The following is a 23017-nucleotide window of genomic DNA, read 5'->3' on the forward strand; positions in this document are numbered from 1 at the left end:
GAAGGAAAAATAAGTTACAAGAGGGAGGCAAACCATAAGAGACTCTTAAATACAGAGAACAAACTGAGGGTTGATGGGGAGTAGGGGGTTGGAGAGGTGGGAAAAATGGGAGATGGGCATTAAGATGGGCACTTTTTGGGATGAGCACTGGGTATGGTCTGTAAGTGATGAGTCACAGGAATCTACTTCCTAAGCCAAGACTACATTGTATACGCTATATGTTAGCCAACATGACAATAACTTATTTTTAGAAAATAAAAAAATAAAAATACTTTGCCATTAAAAAATTAAAAAAAAAAAAAAACAAACCAACAGACCATGCATGGAGTCAACTTATTCTCCGGGGGTAGTCACACAGGAAGGAGCTGAGGGACTAATACACAGACTCCATTCTTCTCCCCACTATAAGATCTCCTTAGTCCAGGGCTTCCTACTGGAAAAACCCAGTCAGATGCCAGAGGGTGAGTGTCACCCCCATAGAGCAGCCTTCTGAGGCCCAGAGCAAGGTGGAGAAAATGGAAAAGGGGGTTTGGTGGTACAAAAAGAAGGTATCCCCCAGCCAAAGCAAAAACTCTCATTTCTTTCTTATGGTCAGTATTGCATTAACATGGAATTCTCCAGTCAACCAAACCTCAAGGGGGAAAAAAATAATATCTTTGATCTTGACAAACGGAGCTGCAGCACTCTATCCTCTTCCCCAAGGAGGGAACTAGAATTAGAAGGGGAAAGTGTGTACTCTTCTATCTGAAGAAAGATTATTAAGATAATTAAGTTACTCTTGTCCCAATTCTGTATTGCCTCATGTCCACAATTCATTATCCATAGTTCCAAAATCCAAACTACTTCTGGAAACTACGTGGTTTTTTTTTTTCATACTTTGTCAGCAAAACACAACCCACTGACATGAACTCTTTATAACCATTATTCCTCTTAGCAGGAATGTCTGTTTTCTTGCAGGACAATTATTTGATTACTAAAGACTTCCCTAGATCCTGTATTATGTAACATACCCATAAACTTTTATATACACATACAGTGTATATAATTTATATATAGTCTATGACTTCAAAACTCTGAAACATTTGTAAATTCCAAAATCTGTCTGGCCCCTAGGTCTTCAGATGAAAGATCCTGGACTTGTGTTCTCATTTACTTTAGCTCCATAATATTCTTTGGAAAAGAGAGAGGGAATTTTATGTTCTTCATTTATAATTAATAGACTTTCCTTACTTGGACTTTGATATAAAGTACTTTTAACTCAAAATTAGTTTATCTCCCTGCCCTTTTTGAATGTTATGTAAAACTTTGGAAGACAGTAGACTATGGTACAGAATCATAGCAGGAGGGAGAGGAGAAGCTAGAGGGATGCTCAGAGAATTTACTGAATAGACTGAGGACTGTTAGTCAATATCAAGGGCACTAATGAAGTTCGTACTTAACAGCACAGATTCTAGAGTCAGACTCCCTGAGTACAAATCTCAGCTTCATCCCTTACCTGTCATGTGCCCTTGGGCTTGCCACTCAACCTCTTTGTGCTTCATCTTCTATTTTAATAATATAGCCAAGGGGCGCCTGGGTGGCGCAGTCAGTTAAGCGTCCGACTTCAGCCAGGTCACGATCTCGCGGTCCGTGAGTTCGAGCCCCGCGTCAGGCTCTGGGCTGATGGCTCGGAGCCTGGAGCCTGCTTCCGATTCTGTGTCTCCCTCTCTCTCTCTGCCCCTCCCCCGTTCATGCTCTGTCTCTCTCTGTCCAAAAATAAATAAAAAACATTGAAAAAAAAAATTAAAAAAAAAAATAATATAGCCAAATCCTATTAAAATGATTTTTCACAATCACCATCATGTGAAGTGTTTCCTTTGCCATGTGGGGATACCAGAGAATTTAAGTAATATACCCAAGGTCAGGCAGTGAACTTGAGACAAGTGAGGACTGCCAGTCAGATCTCCTCCCCAATGTCAAGCTAGGGTTCTTTCCAATTTGTCACCTGCCTTATTCACAGAGGCTTGCCCCTTCCTGACCCCTGCAGGAGGGGAACATGTCACACAGTGTTCTTGGCCAGCCAATTCTCAAGCAGGAAGAACGTCTGAGATATTTCCAGAAATGTTAGCTTTTGATACTCTTTGTTTTACATCTCCACCCTGATGATTTAACAAATAGCAATCACATAATCCAGACAGAGCAACTTGACTTTGCTTGCAGAGGGATCAAGCCTGAATAAGTGGATTTGATTGTCTTAGGGGAATTAGAGGCTTTTTTCTAGTTTAAAGGAGGAAACAAGAGCAAGTTGCTTTTCTTCTAAATGCATGGGCCTTAACACAGCAAACTTTAACTCCACAGGTGTGAGTAAAATAAAGTCAGGTGTAAGATCATCTTTTGCCTCCCTAGGCCTGGTGGGAAGGAAAGGAGAGTCAAAGGAGTAGATGTCCAGACCTCTCTCTCTCATCCTGCTCTCTGCTCCCCTACTGTGCTTTCCATAGATGGAAACCGATTGGAAGCCTGAGGGCAAGGGAGGCCATGGAATCAACCTCTTAGAGCAGAGAGTGGGACAGAGAGAAGTGAAAAATGATCCCAAGCAAGAGTGGGGCAAATGGACAACAAGCAACCCAGAATTCCACCAACCCAGATATCAAACAGCATCCCTTTCCTGTAATGGGGACAGGCAATATATTTAAAGAAATAATAAATTATAGGAAGAATTCACACACTGTTTGAATTATCCGTAACTGTGTAACAAGTTACCTCAAATATAGTGGCTTAAAACAATGAATATCCATTATCTCACACAGTTTTGAGGGTCAGGAATCTGGCTGTGGCCAACTGGGCAGCTTTGGCTTAGGTATCATGACAGTGCAGTCATTTGAAGCTTCTCCTGGGATTGGGGGGGCCTGCCTTCAGGATGGCTCCCTCACAGGGCTGTCGGCTGGAGGCCTTAGTTCCTCACGGTTATCAGAGGTATGTTTCAGTTGCGGGTCGGGTCACATGGGCTGTTCAGAACATGGCAACTGGCTTCTCTGAGAGTGAGTGAGTCAAGAGAGAAAGCAAGGAGGGAACCACATTGTCTTTGATTACCCTAAGAAGGCTCATACCATCACTTTTGCCACATTCCCTTTACTAGAGTTTTAAGTTCAGCCCACAGTTAAGGGGTAGGGAACTAGCCTCCGTCTTTTGAAGTGTGGAGTATTTAAGAATTTATGGACCTATTTAAAATCACCATACACTCAGATGGAAGATAGAAGGAGATTAGAGGAGAATAGGGATTAGGGACCATGTACAGAAGATCTGGGAAGATCTCAGAAGAAAGCTCTCGATGCCCTCCCAGCCCTCCTCTTCCCCCACACCCCAGAGGTCTCAGGCTCCCTAGGAGTTGGGGCCCTGCCAGGATCCATCATTCTTGCTGATCCCTGTGCCTTCTCAATCTTCCCAACTCATTATTATACCTACTCCATTTCCTTTAATTGCTCTTGGTTACCCATTCTTGGAAAATAGTTAAACTAAATTGACTTGAGGTATTCATGGCTTATAATGGACCTACAAATCCCTTACAAGGTCTACCTCATTCTAATAAACACTCCCCTGGAGGCTTAATAAACCTAAAGGAATCAATCTCTACAATGTGTTTCATGTGGGGAAAGGATGGTTTCAGTGACACTAGTAAGACGCTCCTTGCTCCCAAACAATATTATAACAGAGCACTTGCTTACATGTTATGTGACTTAATTATCCCAACAAAAATGAAGACAAGTTTATGATCACTAAGTGACAAGGAACCTAAACCAGCAGAGAGAAAGTGACCAGATGGCAGAGGTTAAACATGAAGCATGGAGTTGATTCTCAGCATGGGGCTCCTGCCTTGAACCTGTTCTGTTAGGACCCCTGAAGGCATCATCCCGCCACTATCCCCTTAGCAAGACACGTAGCCCATTCTAGGAGCCCAGGGAAATAAGGGAGTTGGCATGAGTTTATTTTACTTTCAATGGTCTAGGGAAGATGATGTGACCACAGAGCAATTATAAAGTACTACCAGGATGACTCTGGGTCTGCAAAAGATGAGGGAGTATATATTAAGGCAGCAATTCTGAGACTTCTTGCCAGGAACTACTTAAACTCTTAAAAAGTATCAAAGACCCCAAAGAATTTTTACTTATATATGTTATACCTCTTCAATATATATTCACCATGCCAATTTATTTAATTTATATTTATCATTAGAAATTAAAACAAAAATTTTAAATATTTAACTCATTTAAAATCAGTAATATGTATTATAGATTAGTATAACGTTTTTAATAAAATCATTTTCAAAAACGTTAGGGAGAAAAGTGGCATGGTGTTGCATTTTTGTAAACCTCTTTAATGTTGGGCTTAGCAGAAGGCAGGATTCTCCTATCTGTTTTTGTATTCAATCTGATTTGAAATCACAATCAGATAGGGTATAGAAATGCAAATGGAATGAATGGAAATGGCAGATAATATCTTAGTAGTATTATGAAAATAGCTGACCTCAGAAATCCATACTTTGAGAACCATTGAAGTAAAGAGTTATTACTGGGGCTCCTGGGTGGCTCAGTCGGTTAGGCGTCCGACTTGGGCTCAGGTCATGATCTCACGGCTTGTGAGTTGGAGCCCCACATTGGGCTCTGTGCTGACAGCTCAGAGCCTGGAGCCTCTTCAGATTCTGTGTCTTTCTCTCTCTCTCTCTGCCCCTCTGTGTCTCTCTGTATCTCAAAAATAAATAAACATTAAAAAAATTTTAAGTTATTACAGATTCTTCTCTTCTTTTTTTCAATTTTTTTAATGTTTATTTGTTTTTGAGAGAGACAGAGACAGAATGTGAGTGGGTTGGGACAGAGAGAGAGGGAGACACAGAATCTGAAACAGGCTCCAGGCTCTGAGCTGTCAGCACAGAGCCCGACGCGGGGCTCGAACTCACGAGCTGTGAGATCATGACCTGAGCTGAAGTTGTATGCTCAACCGACTGAGCCACCCAGGCGCCCCCAGATTCTTCTCTTCTTAATTTTGTTGATGGCAGACTCTAAACAAGACAGTGCTGGAGTCAGCACTTCATGGCTCTGGGACTATGACTGACATGTGCAGACACATAAAGCCACCATGGCTGTCTTCAGTATACAATGGAAGTGACAGGGATGAATAAAGGGAAGAGTTGTCAGGAGGAATGGAAAAGCCTGGATGATACATTAGGGCACAAGGGAATTTTGTTCCTTGGTAAGATTTTTACTGTTCTCTGTGGGATGGATAAACTTCTTTTCCCTTTGAAATTAGATGTGGCCACATGACTTGCTTGAAGCAGAGTGATGTGTGGCATTTCCAGGCAGAAGCTCTAATGGTAGGAGTGTTCCCTTTACCACCCTCTTTCCCTCTTAGTAATCACCAGTGTTATGTGTGAATATTATCTGCCCCATAAGCCTAGAGCCAAGGGTGAGGACAGCACTGATGAGGAACAATCTCCAGCTAACCCTTGCCGGACATGTAGCGCAAATGAGGAACATTTGTGGTTTTCAGCTACTGAGATGTTTGGGTTGTTTGTTATAACAGCACAATCTAACCCATCATGACTGATACAGCTACTTCACTTGAAAGGCAAGTCAAAGATATGGAAAGTACCATTTAGTGCTAATTTATTGGGAGTTTTCTGTGCATTAAACACTATGCCAGGTACTATGATTACGGCTGATTTAAATTTGTCACCAGCCGTCAAAGGGCTCATAGTGCAGAAGGGATATAAATAAACTATGCCACTCCACCGTAATTGCCACTGTTAACAAAGGTCAACCTAGGGTACTTTGGTAAAGAGAAGTCCTTGAATCCTGAATAAGTCATGGAATCAGCAAGAAGCAGCATACTTAGCTGGAATTTATGAAGGAACATTTAACCAAAGAGACCATTTGTTAGATATGTGTAGGGTTAAAGTGGCCAACAGAGATGTTGAGCATCCATGACCATCAACAAGAAAGCCAGCCCTCCACCACCAAGCCTGAAGGAACAAGGGTTAGAAATGATGTTACTAGGCCTGGTGAGAGCTGGACTCATGGCATAGGGGCTGTATGATGCCAGCCAGAAAGACAGCAAATAGGAATAAATACTCTGACCTCTCTCCTTATGCTCTTCAACCTGCCTGTACCTCCTGCAGATACTTCTGGAAACCAGAGACAAGGGTATGTGGGTGATGCTATCAAAGCAGTAGGTAGAAGACAGTCTCCTAGTAGTCAGACCAGCATGGGGAGTGTCAGGGAGTGGGTCTGGAGAAGCAAATGGAGAATATCCTGAACAAGAACCGCCCCCCCCCAAAAGAAGTGTAACAATCATTTAGACGACATTTTCTCAAACTTTTAATTTCATTGCTTAATTAAAATGTCTATAGCAAAGCGGGTCCATAGCTACTGATGGGATAGGGGAAGGATTTGAAGGAGTATAGAGGGCTGGATACTTGAGACTCCTTTTACGAGAGAGGCAAGGGACATATGGCCAGGAAATCCCATCTTGGATTTTTTGTTAAATAAAACTTATTTTTTCTGTGAACCTAAAACTGCTCTTAAACAGGAAGGTATAGAGATTTTTCCATATACTTCCTGCCCCCACATATGCAAGCCTTCTCCACAATCAACATCCTCCAGCAGAGTGGTACACTTGTTACAACTGATGAACCTGACACATAATCACCCAAAGTCTATAGTTTACAACATGATTCATTCTAATATATAATGATGTGTATCCATCATTATAACACCATGCAGAATAGTTTCACTGGCCTAAACATCTTCTGCACTCTGCCTTTTCATTCCTCCTGCCCCCAACCCCTGGCAACTGATCTCTTTACTGTCTCCATAATTTTGTCTTTTCCAGAAAGTCATGTAGTTGCAATCACACACTGTGTAGCCTTTTCAGATTGGCTTCTTTCACTAGGGTAATAGGCATTTAAGTTTCCTCTGTGTCTTTTCATGGCTTGATAGCTCATTTCTTTTTTGTGCTGAATAATATGCCATTCTCTGGATGTACCACAGTTTATTTATCAATTCATCTCCTGAGGGACTTATTGGTTGCTTCCATGTTTTGTCCTGCATCTCTATGGGGGGGTAGGGGGGTGGAAGACAGGTGGAGAGAGAGGAGGAGAGGAGCTGGGAAGAAGTATCACCCAGCCAGGCAGAGAGCTGATCACTAGAGGTAAATTGTAAGTGGATGTTGCATCTTATTTTTCAAACTTAGCCTAAAAAGTCATGTGGCATCACTTCCGCCATATTCTATTGGTTACAAGACCATTACAAACCTACCCAGATGCAAGCGGAGAATTAATTCCACTTCCTGATGAGGAAAGCAAAGTTCTAGAACAACACTGAGCAACACAGCAGCCACTAGTCACACGTGGCTGTTTACACTTAAATTAATGAAAACTAAAATTAGAAATGCAGTTCTTCAGTCACACTACCCACATTTCAAGTTCTCAATAGCCATGTGAGGACTTGAAATGTTTCCATCATTACAGAAGGTCCTATTGGACAGCACTGCTGTGGACAAACATGTGAGACAGGAGATGTTATCATAGCTATCTTTCAAAGATACAATCTGCCACTAGCACTTGGACAAACCAAATCGTATTTGGGAAGACAAACTAAAAATTGCACAATGACTCACATGATGTTGTACACAAAGTTTGGCAATAACTGCTGCTGTTTACCTGGAAGAGGGGATAACTTGAGTTAAGGCTCTCAAATGAGAGGGTAGATGCATAGTCCCAGGGGCTAAAAATAGGGCCAATAGGAAGATATCTCCAGAAGGGTGATTTCAAGACCTGTATTCTCCATCTTTCTAGTGTCACGGGTCTCTTTAAGCACATGATGAAAGCCACCTCTCCCTAGAAAAATATGCACATGTACCATATGATACACTCAAGTTCAGAGGTCCCTCCCAAATCCATCCATGGACTCTCCAGATCAGAGCCATACTCTAAGCTGTGAGCTCCTGGAGGTATTTCCTTATCTACAGTGTGTGTGGCCTGGATGACACTTCATCACAGTATATCGACAGAAAGAGGCACATTTCTGCTCAATACAAGTAAGAATTTTAATAGGCAAAGAGGCTCTTAAGGGAAATAGGCAACGTCAGGAAATCAGAAAGTTTCCCAGCAGAAGTATCCATGTAGATTGCTGATTATGTAGAGAAGACTTCAGTGTGCAAGCTAAACTGAATAAGCCATAAGATCTTGCACAGTGCTGGAGTTCCAAGGTTCTATGAAGAGTGACCAGGCCCAAGCACAGGAACAGTCATCTACAATTTGGATGAAGAGGGCAAAATCCAGAAAAGTTTCATGCAACTGGTGGCAGTTCAGATGGGCTGAAAGAGTAGGATTACTGTACGAGGACACAAGATGATATTTCATGGCTCACTTAAAAGATTTAAAATCCTTCAATTTAATTACCTCTAGTTACCTGGTTTCTGGCCAACTGCTAAACACTTCTCTGCCTGTCCTACCAGCCTTCTCTCTCCACTTGTCTTCTGTCCCTCACTTCCTCCCCTGCCCCAAGAAGGATCCACAATGAAACACTCATATGGATTATCCAGGTGACTTCTACATGTCCTTCTAAGAAGGAGGCAGAGGGAAATTTAAGGCAGAAGAGAAACAGGCCATGGCATGGAAGCAGAGTCACAGAGAGGATGCTATGCTGCTGGCTTTGAAGATAAACGGACTATGAGCCAAGAAATACTACTCTAGATGCTGGAAAAGACAAAGGGAACAGATTCATTCCTAGAGCCTCCACAGGGAGAGTGACTGGCATCTAGAACTGTAAGAGAAGACATTTTGCTTTAAGCTACCAAGTATGTGGTAGTTTGTCAAGGCAGTCATAAGAAACACTGGGGACAGAGCTGATTAAGAACTAACACATAGAATCTCTGCTTCCTCCAAATTCCAAGGACTTGCTACTGGATCAAGTTCATTATGTCAGATGACCTCTTGCCTAAGGTTGAGTCCTCTCCTGGAAGTTCTTCAGGCCTCATACAGGTAGAGGGTGGGGGAAGTGTCATCCTCACCTCCACACCCAGTTCCCCTGACAAAGCCACACATCAAATTTAGCAGGGGACAGAACTTGAATAGTCCTCCGTGGGCCTCAGGCCCTTTGCAAAATAGACTTCTGTCAGGTCTCTTGCAAACACACCCAGACACCCCCTCAGCCCTGCAATGTATTGTCTGAATTCTGAATAACGTAAGAAACTCACCCTGAGCCTGAGGCTAAAATCATCCCAGCTTTTCTGATAGTCTTGATGCATTTGTGCAAATCAGTAACAGTCAATTCTTTTTTTTTTTTAATTTTTTTTAACGTTTTATTTATTTTTGAGACAGAGACAGAGCATGAACGGGGGAGGGGCAGAGAGAGAGGGAGACACAGAATCGGAAGCAGGCTCCAGGCTCTGAGCCATCAGCCCAGAGCCCGACGTGGGGCTCGAACTCACGGACCGCGAGATCGTGACCTGAGCTGAAGTTGGACGCTTAACCGACTGAGCCACCCAGGCACCCCAACAGTCAATTCTTCAAGACCAGGAGACTAAGACCCTCATTTTCTAATATATACTTGGCAGCTAGAATGTTCCAAGAATGTGGAATTCTTACAATTCCACAGCCATGGGGTTTTGGATACAACAGATAGGCTCGTTTGAACATAATCATTCTCAGTATATATGTTCATTGTTGAGTGTGTTACAGTGCAAAATCTTTTAAGACTATAGCTCTTTGTTTTTTGAGAGAGAGAAAGAGGTTCCCCCACAACTCACCCCATTCCTGATGTACATTGTATCGTGACTTTCAGAATGAGACTGCTGGGTCAAACCCCAGTTTTTCCACCTATCAACTGTGTGCCTTTGGGAAAATTAACCTCTCTAAGCCTCACTTTCCTCAGTTGCAAAATCCACATTCTATTAATTGCAGGATTATTGTAAGTATTAAATGATGCCTGGAATAGTGCATGGTGTGTAAGGAAGCATTCCAGAATTGATATCCGCTCATTCTATGACTTCTTCCCACATACTCCTTTTTTTTTTTTTTTTTTTTTTTCAAACAGAGAGGCCAAGATTGTTAATGTCGTTTGGGGGCACAACTGGAAAAGTGTATCTTTAAAGAGAGCAGACTGGTGTGCCTGGGTGGCTCAGTCGGTTGGGCGTCCGACTTCAGCTCAGGTCATGATCTCAGGGTCCGTGAGTTCGAGCCCCACGTCGGGCTCTGGGCTGATGGCTCAGAGCCTGGAGCCTGCTTCCGATTCTGTGTCTCCCTCTCTCTCTCTGACCCTCCCCCGTTCATGCTCTGTCTCTCTCTGTCTCAAAAATAAATAAACATTAAAAAAAAATAAAAAAAAAAATAGAGCAGACCAGCCTTCAACCAGGGCCTAGACTACCTTCAAAGGACTGAGATAAGTCATAAATCATAAATGTGCAGGGTCAGATCTTGTTTTTATATAAAATATTATTTTGTTCATCATGGAATTTTTTTTTAGCATTGATTCTTTTAAAAAATACTGCATTAAATACTATTTATCTTGATAACTTACTTTTTTGGCATATGCTTAAATTTTGTGCCCAAGGCAATGCTTCATTCATCTGGCCCTAGTCCTGCCCTGCCTACAGCAGTTTGTGCTAGTCACACCACCGCTTAGGTCCTGGACTGGCTGGCGCAGGCCAAGAAGCCTGTAGAAAGACCCGGGGAACTTCTGCTGACTTTGAACTAGCGCTTTCCAAGCCCTAGAAGGCTTGCACAGGCCAGGAGAGGTGCGCAGAAGTGGACTACAACTCCCAGGAGGCCGCGCGGTGCGGCGCCCTCGGCCGATTGGCTGCGTGGGCCCCGCCCCCGCTCCGCCCCTGCCTCGAGGACCCCGGCAGCAAGCCCAGGGCTAGTGCTCTCTGAAGCCTACTACCCAGTGGAGACTCGCCCGGCCGACAGGCTTCATGGCGGCGAGGCCGGTGTCCCGGATGCTGCAGCGGGTGCTGAGGTCCAGCGTCCGGAGCTGCAACTCGGGGGCTCCAGTGACGCAGCACCGCCCGGGGGAGCCCTCCCAAACTGCGGTGGAGGTGAGCCCGCCCGCATCCACACCTTCCCCGCGGAGGGCGCCCCGGCCAGCTGTCCCTTAGCCCGTGAAACACCCAGGCTGGGCCGAAGAGGCCGCTTCTGGGAGGGACCCCCTCAACGCTTAATTGGGGGTGGGGAGAGGAGCGGAGGAATGCTCTCTGAACTGCCTAGTCTCACCGGCTACCCCAGGGTGGGGGCGCTCCTTGGGGTGCTGTTTAACCACCTCCCTGCCCATCTAGCCATGGAACCCCCTTCCAGGTAAGCCTGAGATGAGGGAGCAGGCAGTTAGGGCTCTGCGTCCAGTGAGTTGTTACGAGTGCCCTTCTCAGCCCTGCCTCACCCACCCTGTTTTTTGAACGTTTTGCTCGCTTCCCCTCAGTGGGGGTTGTCTGCGTGCGCTCAGGTGTTCTTGTGTGACACCCTGCTTCATAGTGTGACACTGGCTAAAAATGTCACCTTGGTGCCACCAGTAGTCAGTTGTCACTTCTGTAGTCACAGGGCTCTGTGACTTGTCCTTCACGACTCTTTCAGTTTCATCCTCCTGTCCCTTAGGAGGGCTCAGCCTCGTTCTGGAGCAGAATGGAGCGAGATCCTCTTCCAGGCTGAGAATCCCAGTTTTCCTTAAGGTTTGGGAGCGGCCCCTGCAGTCATTCACATCACCCCACAGAATGATTCATGTCCTAACAAGTTTTAAGTTCGGTGTTATTTTGCCCATGTGCTCGGGGAATACTTTGGAGAGAAGCAGGTCTTTTTCATTTGGTGAAACCTCTTTTCTGGACTCATCTACTCATTCTTTTCCCATCCCCTAGCGGGAGGCTTCATGTCCTGGGAATCATCAGCTCGTGTCCCTCCACACCACTGCCCCTGTGGCTTAATGAGGGGGAGCGCCCCAGCCTAACTTGCTTTCCCCCAAGTCTGACCCCCTCCTGAAATCCTCAAATAATCAGGGCTCCTTGCTGGGAAGTGAAGTTTTTCAGTATCCTTGAACTCCCAGCTTCCCTGAGGGAAGAAGAGGAAAGCAAAGATTGCTGAGAAACCTTTAAAGAATTCAGGAAAAGGGAAGTTTCTTCTCCTTCCTGCCCTTAATTTCCTTCGTGCCCCTCAGAAGAGGACCCATGCTAAGTGGCTTCATACTTGGTCTCTTTTAGTCCTCTCAGTAAACCATGTGAGGTCAGGAGTTTGCATTTTCAGGTGAGGGCTCCCTGAAGTTAACTTCCCTGGAGTCACAGAGCTGAAACATAAGGGGGCAGGAACTCAGACTCTAGCACCTGTGCCCTTGCCTCTTCCTTGCAGGGAGGGGAGGGTGAGAGGCTCTCCTGCCCTTTCCTTTACCCTATAAGGGGAGGTAGAATTAGCAGGTTAAGAACACGGACTCTGGAGCAGAATGCCAGGGCTGGAAGGAATCCCAGCCCTACCCCTTAGTAGGTATCTGGACTTCAGCAGGTCCTTTTACCTCTCAGTGTCTCAGCCTTATTTGTAAAATGGGAATAAGGGTCTACTTCATAGGGTGGTTATAGTTTAAAAAGTTAATATGTGTACTTAGAACAAAGCCTGACACACCTAAGTGTTGGTTTGGTACGTATTTGTTGTAATTATTGTTAACCTTGCTGCCATTGGCTCTTGCTGTGTCCCATTAGTCCCCTCCCACTGGACACTCAGGGTGGCCATTCTGTCCACTACTTGGTCGTAGACCTCCTATGCTGGACATTCCCCACTAGGGTTATCCTCAGCAGGCAGGTCGCTCCTCAAATGTTGGGTGCTCCCCCGCCTTTCTGCATGGTGCTTAACCCAGTACTCTGCAGGCAGTAGAGTCAGATATTTTTGGCTGTTTGAAACCCAGCTAGTGAGGGGACATGTGGAATAGTAGAACACTGGACAGGGAGCCCCAGGTTTTCACCTTCACTCTGCCTCCAATTTCACTTGGCTTCTGGGGCTGTCCTTTCCCCTCTCTACACATCTTTAAAACCAGAGCATTGGGGCACCTGGGTGGCTCAGGCAGTTAAGCATCCGACTCTTGATTTCGGGTCAGGCCATGATCTCACAGTCATGGGACTGAGCCCATGTCGGGCTCTGCACTGACAGCGTGGAGCCTGCTTGGGATTCTCTCTCTGTGTCTCTCTCTAAATAAATAAATAAACATAAAAAAAAAATGAACAAAAACAGAGGGTTGGAGCAGCCCATCTTTATGCAGTGGGGAAGGGCACAGAATGTCTTTAAGAAAATCTCAGAGGTGAGGCAAGTCTGGAGATACATACCATCAGCCTATTCACAGAGCTTACCAGTTGGCAAGAGTAGGAGTGGGGCATTGGGAATCCCTGTTCCTGCGTCCCTTCCTGCAGGGCACCTTTCCCTGTACCCTGACAGGTGCTGGGAAAGACAGAGGGAAAGGCCACTGAGTGCTGTCTGTGTGCCAGGATGTGGGTGTGAGAGAGGGGTGAGGTGTGCAGTGGGAGCTGGCTGGGAGGACAGCAGAAAGTGGGCCTTCATCTTAGTCCCAGGACAGTCAATTGAACAGCATCTACAGGTGGAAAGGGGAGATGGTGGAGTGTGGGTAAAGTGGGCAGGTGGGTAGGGGAGACACAGCTACCTGCTGTCCTGATTGGGGTGGCCCGGATCACCTTCTCTACAGGGCTTACCCTGGCCTGGAAGCACTCCACCCCTCTTTCTTCCTCCCAGGCTCCTTGCAGACGTTGGGGCCACAGGGAGCTCGCCTCAGGTCCTGGGCCTGCTGCCTTGGGGCAGAAGCAGGGCAGAGGGTGAAGTAAGGCAGAGGCACCCCGCTTTTCAGAGGGTCAAAAAAGACCAAATGTTGGAGAGGGTGTTGTGCAGGAAGGAAGTGGGTGTAGGAGAAGATAGAAGGGGACAGCAGGGCCTGGGGCAGTGGCACACGAAGGGAAAGAACTTTAAGGGGTTATCTAGAGTTCCAGTCTTTCCTTCAGAAACTTTGTTTCAATGAAGTGCGACTGAGTCAGGAGCCATAGGTGTAAAATCCTCACACTTAAGGGGGAGATGGAGGGAGGGGGGAGGATCCAGACCTGGGACTAGGCACCTTGCTAGGTCTTCTTGTTTTTTGGTTTTGGTTTAGGGTTGGGTTTGTTTTTTTGTTTGTTTGTTTCTTTGTTTTTTGTGGGTTTTTTTTTTTTTTTTTAGAAAAAAATTTTTTAAGTTTATTTTGGGAGAGACAGAGACACTGTGAGTGGGGGAGGGGCAGAGAGAGGGAGCCAGAGAATCCCAAGCAGGCTCCGTACTACTGTCAGCACAGAGCCCTACTGGGGCTCGAACCCACAAAACCGTGAGATCATGACCTGAGCCGAAACCGAGAATTGGATGCTTAACTGACTGAGCCCCTCCCAGATGCCCCTAGGTTTTCTTGTTTAATAGAGATTAATTTTGAGACACCCCTAGTATGGATCATCCCAAATAGCCGGGATCCCAAATCAGCGCCACTGATATTTGAGTTCTTTTTCTCCTGAATAACCCTGCATATTATATTCTAGAGCTATTTGGGGTCTGGCCTTTATCATTCAAACCAAATGCCCAAAGTTAGTGACTACCTTGAGGGCAGCCTCTGTCCCTTAACTAACTCCTTTGTACCATCCTTCTCCACCCCACCCCACCCCAATCTGCAGTGGGTAGGTGGACAAGATAGAACTGGTAGCCTATGGCAGGCTGCCTGGTGCGTGGTCACCTGCACTTGTATCCGTGGTCCTGGAGGAGCCTAGACCCCACTTGCCTTGCTTTGGATGATGTAACAACAGGTCTGAAACCCCAGCTTTGGCCCATCTGCCATTAAGTAGGGTGGACCCTTGCAGGACCAGGGAAGCTGACAAGAGCAAGAAAACTAGTCACAGCACACACAGCTGGTGCTTTTCCACAAATATTTGTTTCATAGGTCAATATATGTAAGTAGGAATTATATTAAGAAAATGGTAGCGATCACTTATTGAATACCTGCTGTGTGCCAGGAACTCCTGCAACTGAGTTAGTTAGAATTATTTTGCACCCTTGATGGGAGAGGAAAGTAACGCCTAAAGAATTTCGGTGATTTGCTCTATGGCTCGTTGGTAATAAAGCCAGTCTTGTAATTCAGGTTTATCTACTCCCAGAGCCTCTGCTCAGAACCAGCAAGTATCCCTGGATTAAAATAGCTCTCCATCCTGGTGTTGCTGGGCCAGTGGTTCTCAGCCAAGCTACAGAGCAAAGAGCTGACACATGAAAAAAAATGAAAAGCCAGGGCCCCATCTCGGAGCAATTGAGTCAGGATCTTTGGAGCGGGGCTCTGGCATCCGTGTTCCTTAGAAGCACTCCTGGCTGTTTAGATGTGCAGAGTTGAGAGCCGCTGTACTTGGCAAAAACCATTTTGACAGTAGAGACCAGCCTGGAAATCAATGACCCCAGCGTGACCGGCTTCGCATACACCACCTTTCTCTTCTGATTAAGCACCAGCCTATTTGTTCATCGACACAGTGGCTTACTGTATAGACGCTGGGATACTGAATCAGGCAGGAGGGCTTCCCACACTGGGGAAGCAACCTGGTCCAGGCTGGGGTCCTGAGAATATGAGCAGCTAAGGGCCTTCTGCTCCTTCTCACTTGTCCTGGGGGAGAGGCATCACTGTCCGCCCTGCCCGGTAATGCCCTCTGGATCCAGGGCTCCTCTGACTGGTGCTGATGTTTTTTCCTCCAGGGGGTTTAAAGGAAAGGGAAAAACAGAAGATTGAAAGTAGGACATGCAGTGTTGGAGGAGAGAAGAGGCAGGGATGAGGCTTGTTAACATCAAAGAAAAGAGTTTGCAAGCCTGGCTGGGTGAGAGACTGTGGGGGGCGGGGGGGGGGGGTTGGTACTGGCAGTACAGAGTCTGAATGAATCTAGATAAAGTCACCCCAGGTCTCAGCAGTGAAATTTGGCTGCCCCTCCCAGGGCCACAACAGAGTGCCTGATTCCATTCTCCACTGCTCCTTGACTCTGCTTGCTCCCCAGTTTCCGCTGAGTCACACTCCTTGGTCCTCTCACTTGCTTCCCAATTCCTTTCCTCACCCAGCCACCAACCCCCAATATGTTAAGATTAGGGTGAGGGCGACTAGGGAGGGGGTGGCTTCTGGGTTGAAGAACAGATTTCTGAATTGCAAATAGCTGTTGATGAAGAATTGGGTGCCAAACTTCCAGGCATCTGATCTCTTGGACTCAAGGCCTCTGGGGCTCTTGACTTTGTAGTGGCCTCTGCTCCACCCCCAAGGCTACTGGTGGAAAGGTGAGTAGGAAGTGAGTAGGTGAACAGGAAGGTAGGAAGTCTTGTTAGGATTGTAGCAGACAGCAGTTCAGAGAAGTGACTATTGCTTGCTTGTCATGGGACCATGAGCAGGGTTTCTTGGAGGATGGGCGGCGGGGGGGTGGGGGGAGTGGGGAGGGTGGGGGGAGAGACACTGGCCTTGGGGTGGGCAGAGTGAGGTCACTTTTACAGACCCAGGAATATCCTGGAAGCACCCTCGCATACTTTCACTCAGGTGTAAGTATGTGAGTCAGTGGTCCTTGACCTTCTGTCTCCTGAATTGGTGGCCCTTGACCCTGGCTATATGTTAGAACCACCTAGAGAGACTAAAAACAAGTGCTCAGAGATCCAAATTCAGTTGGTCTCCAGTGGAAGTTTTTTCTTAAGCTGCCAGGTGGTTCTAATGTGCAGCCAGGGCCCAGAAGGTCACTGAAGTAAATGTTCCTTCTTGCTGGATGCAGGCGAATGGTTACTCTGGGCCTCAGGGGGGCCTGAGGCCTTCTGCTGTCTTAGGTTACAAGATCGTGATAATCCTAGGCATTTATCTGTCAGCTACCTGACCCCCCCTCCCTTCGCTTACCTGAGCACATAGCTGTGTTCTTATTTTACAACTGGAAAAACAGGCTTGGAGAAGTTAGGGAGCTTTCTCAGGGTGTCAGGTCATGCCTGGCCCAGAAACCAGGGGTGCTTGCTCCCCAGTGCAGATCCCTGTCCATAGACCTCATGAACGACCACCAGGGTCACGATTTCCTTGTTGTAAAAGATTCTAAAGAAAGGACTTTTCCCCACCCTGTGCACCGTCCTGTGTGCCTTCCCAGATTCGCCCTTTGCACTCAGAGGGAAGAATTGAGAACTTAGACTCAAACGACCTGGATTTGAATCCTGGGCCTGCCAATGCTGTTCTTGAACTCCATCCCAGCTTCAGTTGTAGTAATCCCTTGTGGGGGTAGGTGTGGGAATTGAGCAGAGAGAGTTCTTTGGACACTTTGAGATCATTTGTAAATGTTCCTTCTATGGAGCAGCTATCTCATCAGCATCTGTCATGACCTAAGGTTGTGCTTTCAACGCAGGAGATAAGACCAAATCAGGCTTGGGAAAAGAGTGAGGTTGGCTGCCTCCTTTCTCTCTCCAGGAGGATTTGGGCCTTGCAGGGAGCATCTAGCAATCTCCTCCCTCTTAGTTCCGAGCCAGTGGGTGCATAGTGGTTCCTCCCAGCAGTGGGTGGAGTAGAGGATGAAGACTGGAGTAATCTCTGCAGGGGGTTAGTGGGTGATCATCCCAGCCCCTCCATTGTGCCTTCCTAGAGGCTGGTGGCCTCATTTCTTCTGCAGGCCTCCTTGGTTGTGCTGTCTTTGCCCCAAAAGCCTTCTGCATGAGGGGAGACCTCCCCTCTCCAGCTGTCTCTAGTCCTCAGCTGCTCCCGGTAGCTTGGCCTGTTGGGCCCTCCTGGGCAGTGGCAAGGCCCCAGGGAGCCCAGCCGACAGGGGAGTGGTTATGGAGAAGCAACTCGTGTGACACCCACCCCTCAGAGTTAATGAGTTTGCTTTGAGCTCCTTCTGTCTCCCATTGCAGAGGTAAGGAATAGGAGGTCTGGGTTGGAGAAGTGGCTCCCCATGTCCCAGGCGGTGCAGTGGCAGCAGCCCAGGCCACCATCCCTCCTGGTTCCCCACCTCTTCTCCTCCGTTCTGGACATGCTTGCCAGTTGGCATAGTTGCCGGATACTGAGTGACTCATTCTCTCCCACTGGCTTGTCCAGGAAATACTGGGGATGTTTGTTCCTGGACAGGCCTCCTTTGAAGGAGGGCATGGGCTGTAAGGTGGTGACAGGGAGAGAAAGGGGGCAGGGCAGCTTTGTCCCTATAGAGTTCCCGTGCCCTAGGGCTGAGTTGGAGCCTGGGGGACAGGTCCTTCCCTTCAGGCCTGTTTCCCAATCTGTGAGTGAGGGGGAGAAACCCCACGCCCCCAGGACTGCAGAACCCACACAAGATGTCAGAGATGAGGGTGGGGGAGGGAATGGTTGATGGGAGGGGGGCTTCTGTCCCCAGGCGGGCTCTCCTCTCCCCTCTCCCCTAGCCAGGTCAGAGGCCCACATTTCCTCTGGTCGGGCATTGCAGGAGCTGTCCAGACGGAGACAGTTCCTGAGAGAGCACGCGGCCCCCTTCTCCGCCTTCCTCACTGACAGCTTCGGCCGGCAACACAGCTACCTGCGAATCTCCCTCACCGAGAAGTGCAACCTCAGATGTGAGTCATCTTCCTGGGCTCCTGTCCCCTGCTGAGGCAGCTTCTGGACTCTCCCCAGGCCCAAGAATCCTCCTCAACCCTCCCCATTCCTCTTACCAGCCTCTCCGCCCACCCTCCTTCCCTGCTTGCCAGGTGGGGTTGCGGGACAAGATGGGGGTCGGGTCAAGGTTGAGTTTTATGATCCTGGGAGCTGGCTTCTATTTGGGACTGGACTTGAGAACAGAATTATAATTGAGATTGGACCTAAATCTCACTCTTCAGGACTCTTTCCCCTTCCCTCCTGTTTCACATGGTTCCTGAAGTTCAGGATGTGGCCAGGGGCAGGCGTGGGGCTCCTGGACACCATAAACACGTGAGGTACACAGCAGTGCCCATGGCCAGCACTGCCAGCTATAGAGACACCCCAGTCCCATGACAGAAGTTGTCTGGGGCCAGGCGGATACACAGAGTATTCATTTCATAATTGTTTGCGGAGTGCTCTGGGGGTGTGGCCAATGCTGGGGGACTTCCAAAGTTTGTTTGTCCTTCCCTCCCTCTCTCCCCCCTCCTGCTTTCCATGGTAGCTCCCAATAACAATGTTTTTATGTCATGGCCCAATAAATACATGTGTATACATGTATAGTAAACGTTTAACCAAACAATACTCACTGCATGCAGTCCTGATGTTCTGATATTCTTTACCTGTTCTATCTTAAAAGACCAATTCTGGACCCTTCACTGATTTGACTAAATGATTCTGTGACAGCTCTTGACCCAATCCTTGACAAAACTCCCACAGGAGCTGATGGTAGGGGATGATTCACCCTTACCTGCCCCTGCTACCTCACCCTGAACAAGTAGTACCTCAGTTTTCCAACCTGTGTAATGGGGCTGATAACCTGAAATAGATAAGCTGGATATGCGAATGCCTGTAGAGGAGAGTGACTTCTAACAGGTCAGAGAGTACCTTCCAGCCTGTTTCACCTCGTGACCCAAACATGAAGGGGTAACTGACCAACCAGATGAAATGAAAGAGGGTGAACAGCACCAGAAGGAATGGGCCCAGGGCCCTGGCCTTCCAGGCAGACCCTGCTCAGCCACCTCACGCACTGCGAGAATCATCATCTTGTCGTCCCCCACTTCAGGCCGGGCTCTGCTCTCTGCCTGCTTCATCCTCTTTAATCCATACCCTCAGCTTCTCCTCTGAGGGAAGAGGGGGTGTTGACATGTTACAGATAAGAAACATGAGGCCCAGAGAGAGTCTGTAGGGTCTGTACTAGCTCATATTTGGCAAGGTTGCTCCTCACCATCCAGGAGTGACTTCTGGCCTGGTCATGGAGTGGGGGTCTGGAGGCACCGTGGGCCCAACCTCTGTGGTCACATCCTACCTCCACGTCCCCTCCGTTCCCCTCAGGTCAGTACTGCATGCCTGAGGAGGGCGTCCCACTGACCCCCAAGGCTGACCTGCTGACCACAGAGGAGATCCTGACCCTTGCCCGGCTCTTTGTGAAAGAAGGCGTAGACAAGATCCGGCTTACTGGGGGAGAGCCGCTCATTCGGCCGGATGTGGTGGACATTGTGGGTGAGTTTTTCCAAAGCTGTGACCACTTCTTGCAACGCTTGCCTCATCTTGTTGGACTTCAGTATTCATAATCGGCAGCTGACATCCGTTCAAAGCATAATGCTCACTTAGCCCTACCACCTTCTGAGATGGCTACCTTTATGATTCCTATTTTCTTAGAAAATGAGGCACAGAAGTCCAGGCACAGAAGTCCAGTATTTGCTCAGTGTTACCAAGTGGGTAAGTGCCAGAACCCAGTGACTTGCTGTCACATTTAGACTGAAGTCCTCACCAGGGCCCTGAGGCCCATGTGGTCTGGCTCCGGCTGACCTCTGAGACTTCTTGCTCACCCCTCGGCCTCTATTCCCACCACTGGGCCTTTGTCCTTGCTCTTTTTTGGGAGCACAGCGTTCACTGCTTGCCTCATTCAGGTCTCTGCTCACATAGGATCTCCTTGGAGAGGACTCCTTGACCACTGTCTCTAAAGTATGTCCCCACATACACACCCCAGCTACCCTCTGTCCCAGAAGTCAGTAAGCTAGAGCCCACAGGCCTAATCTGGGCTACCGCCTGTTTATGTATGGCCTGCAGGCTGAGAGGGGGGTTTTATATTTGAGTGCTTGAAAAAAAGTCAAAAGCAGAATAGCGTTTTGTGACACATGGAAATTACATGAAATCATAAATTCACTGTTTGTTAATAAAGTTTTATTGGAACATAGCTGCTCATTTACATATCTCCCAGGGCTGCTTTTGCAGAGCTGAATAGGTGCTACAGAAGACCAGGTGGCCAGCAAAGCCAGAAATATTTACTGTCAGGCCTTTTGCAGAAAAAGTGTGGCAACACCTACTCGATCCCCTCATCCTACCTTATTTTTCCTTCTCAGCATTTGTCTCATCCAGTGTTATGTTACTTGGTTGTCTGTTTATGTCTCCTTTGTATTGGCTCGCCCTCCCTTTAACCGACATGAGAGCTCTCAGGGAACTGAGGCAGGTTTTATGCCTAGCACCTGGGAACGTGCCTGACATGTAGCTGGTGCTGGCCGGTGCTTATTGGTTTGGAGTATGATCTCTGAAGTAGGACATACCTGCGTTGGCTGTGCCTCTTACTAGCAGCATAGCTTTGGGCAGCTTGTAAAATCCATTCGAAGCCTCCAGGCGGGGATGAGGTTGACCTGAGGAGGAAGCCAGCAGGAAATGCCCAGCACGTGGCAAGTACTCTGAAAGGGGTCACACTGGAGGCCCTCTTGCCATGTGCTACTTCTAAGCCCCGGCATCAGGCAGAGAGAGATCTTTGCTTGTGTGCTTCTAGATGACCAAATCAGAGGAAAATAAGGTTCTGTGTTCTTGATTGCCGCACCCCCACTCTTGCTGCTCTGGATCGGGTCTCCCAGGCCTCCGTTCTCTGCCTTATTCACTGGTTCAGTGACTGTTCTCTGGAGCCTTATGTTCCCGATACTGTGCTGGGGGCACAAAGGTGAATGAACTGCAGGCCCTGCCACTGAGGACCCACAACCCGTTGGTGGAAACAGCCACTGGGGCCAACTTTCCGAGAAGGACAGAGCAAGGGGAGCCCAGGAGTTGTGGAAGCCCAAAGGAAGTGCCCCTGTCAGCCTTTTCTTCCCTCCTTCCCCATGGCCAGTTGACTTCAGCCTGTACTGGTCACGTGACCTGGGATCCTGCCATCATTCCTCTGCTGGATGAGCTGGCCCAGGGGAGCTGACCCCCTGTTCCAGGTGGCTCCTCAGAGCTGAAAACAGACTGGGTTCCAGGAAAGGACTGAACCTGCTGAACCCAGCTGACTGCCAGGCCCAGCCCCCTCATTCGGGCCACATCATCTGCCCTCTGGCACGGGTTCCATCTTAAACCCCTGTGTTCCGTGCCAGGGCCTGTGGGAGAGCAGAGGGGGTGGGGATCCCTGCGGGTTGGAGAGGGATGACTGAGTACAGACATGGGGGCACAGGTCCTTCCATGGAAGCCGCTGACCTGCGTGGAGGGAAGAATGGAAGCCAGGAAAGTTGAAAGACCTGCTCCCACTCTGCCACTGCCCAGCCTTGTGAACTCATGCAGATTCCTTCCCCACCCTGGGCCTCAGTGTCCTTATCTGTGCACTGACCACTTCAGGCGTCTTTCCTGCTGTAATGGCCCGTGGTTATTGGTCCTGCATGGGGTGGGTAAGAGTTGATCAGCACATGGACGCTAGGTAGGACAAGGCCCTGGCTGCAGTGCCCTGCTGAGGAGGATTTACCTCCCACCCCCAAGGGTATGGGTGGCCAGGGAAAGACAGCTCTCTCCTTACCCCCCACAGTGCTCCAAAATATGGCAGCTGCAAGGCCTCGGATTGCTCTGGTGCTGCACTTGGTAACACTTTGACACCTCTCAGCCAAGCTCCTTCGGTCTTCCCCAGAGGTACTTCCTCAGAGCACTGGGTGCTGGTGGGGAAGCAGGGCTGCGGGAGGGGAGGGAATAGCAATCAGAGCAGGGTTGCTCACTAACACTTGTCCCCACGCTACCGGGCGAGAATATCAAGGGGCGCAGAGTGAAAGTGGTCGCGGGTTTGTCAGAGCCTGCTGCTGTCCTGACCACTTCGGACCCCTGCCCTGGGCCTGGTGCTGCAGAACTCCCCATGGGGAGACCGCCCAGCCCGCTCCGGCTCCCCATTTGCGATTGCCGTGATCTCCCGGTGCCAGCCCTGGACTGCCGGGTACTTCTCCCACCCAGCTTGTGTGGGAACGAGTTCCGCATGCTTTCTTCACAGCTGAGCTGTTGTGAGCAGTACTGCCCAACAGAAGTTCTCCAGACGGTGCAAGTGGTATATATCGATCAGAGTTGTGAGATGCGGTAGCTAGTACTCACACGGAGCCTTGGGCCCTTGGTGTGAAGCTCTTGTGACTCAGAAACTGAAT

At 48.2% G+C, this 23017-nt stretch overlaps 1 protein-coding gene across 4 annotated transcripts in view; it reads left to right on the top strand.

The window, feature by feature from the left end:
* The first annotated feature begins 10859 nt into the window (after window positions 1-10859).
* The window catches only part of MOCS1 (molybdenum cofactor synthesis 1), a 37098-nt gene continuing 24940 nt past the window's right edge, over window positions 10860-23017 (top strand). For 2 of the 4 annotated variants that reach the window (XM_019457028.2, XM_019457029.2), the window contains exons 1-3: window positions 10861-11067; window positions 18448-18574; window positions 19968-20135. In XM_019457028.2, the coding sequence (XP_019312573.2) occupies window positions 10945-11067; window positions 18448-18574; window positions 19968-20135 (418 nt within the window). In that variant the 5' untranslated portion in view covers window positions 10861-10944. Of the gene's footprint in view, window positions 11068-15751; window positions 15871-18447; window positions 18575-19967; window positions 20136-23017 lie in introns of all 4 variants that reach the window. The other 2 variants (XM_019457030.2, XM_019457031.2) reach the window with 2 other exon arrangements.

Source organism: Panthera pardus, unplaced genomic scaffold (assembly GCF_024362965.1).
Source record: "Panthera pardus isolate Hobbes unplaced genomic scaffold, ASM2436296v1 HiC_scaffold_17, whole genome shotgun sequence".
Classification (NCBI taxonomy): Eukaryota; Metazoa; Chordata; class Mammalia; order Carnivora; family Felidae; genus Panthera; species Panthera pardus.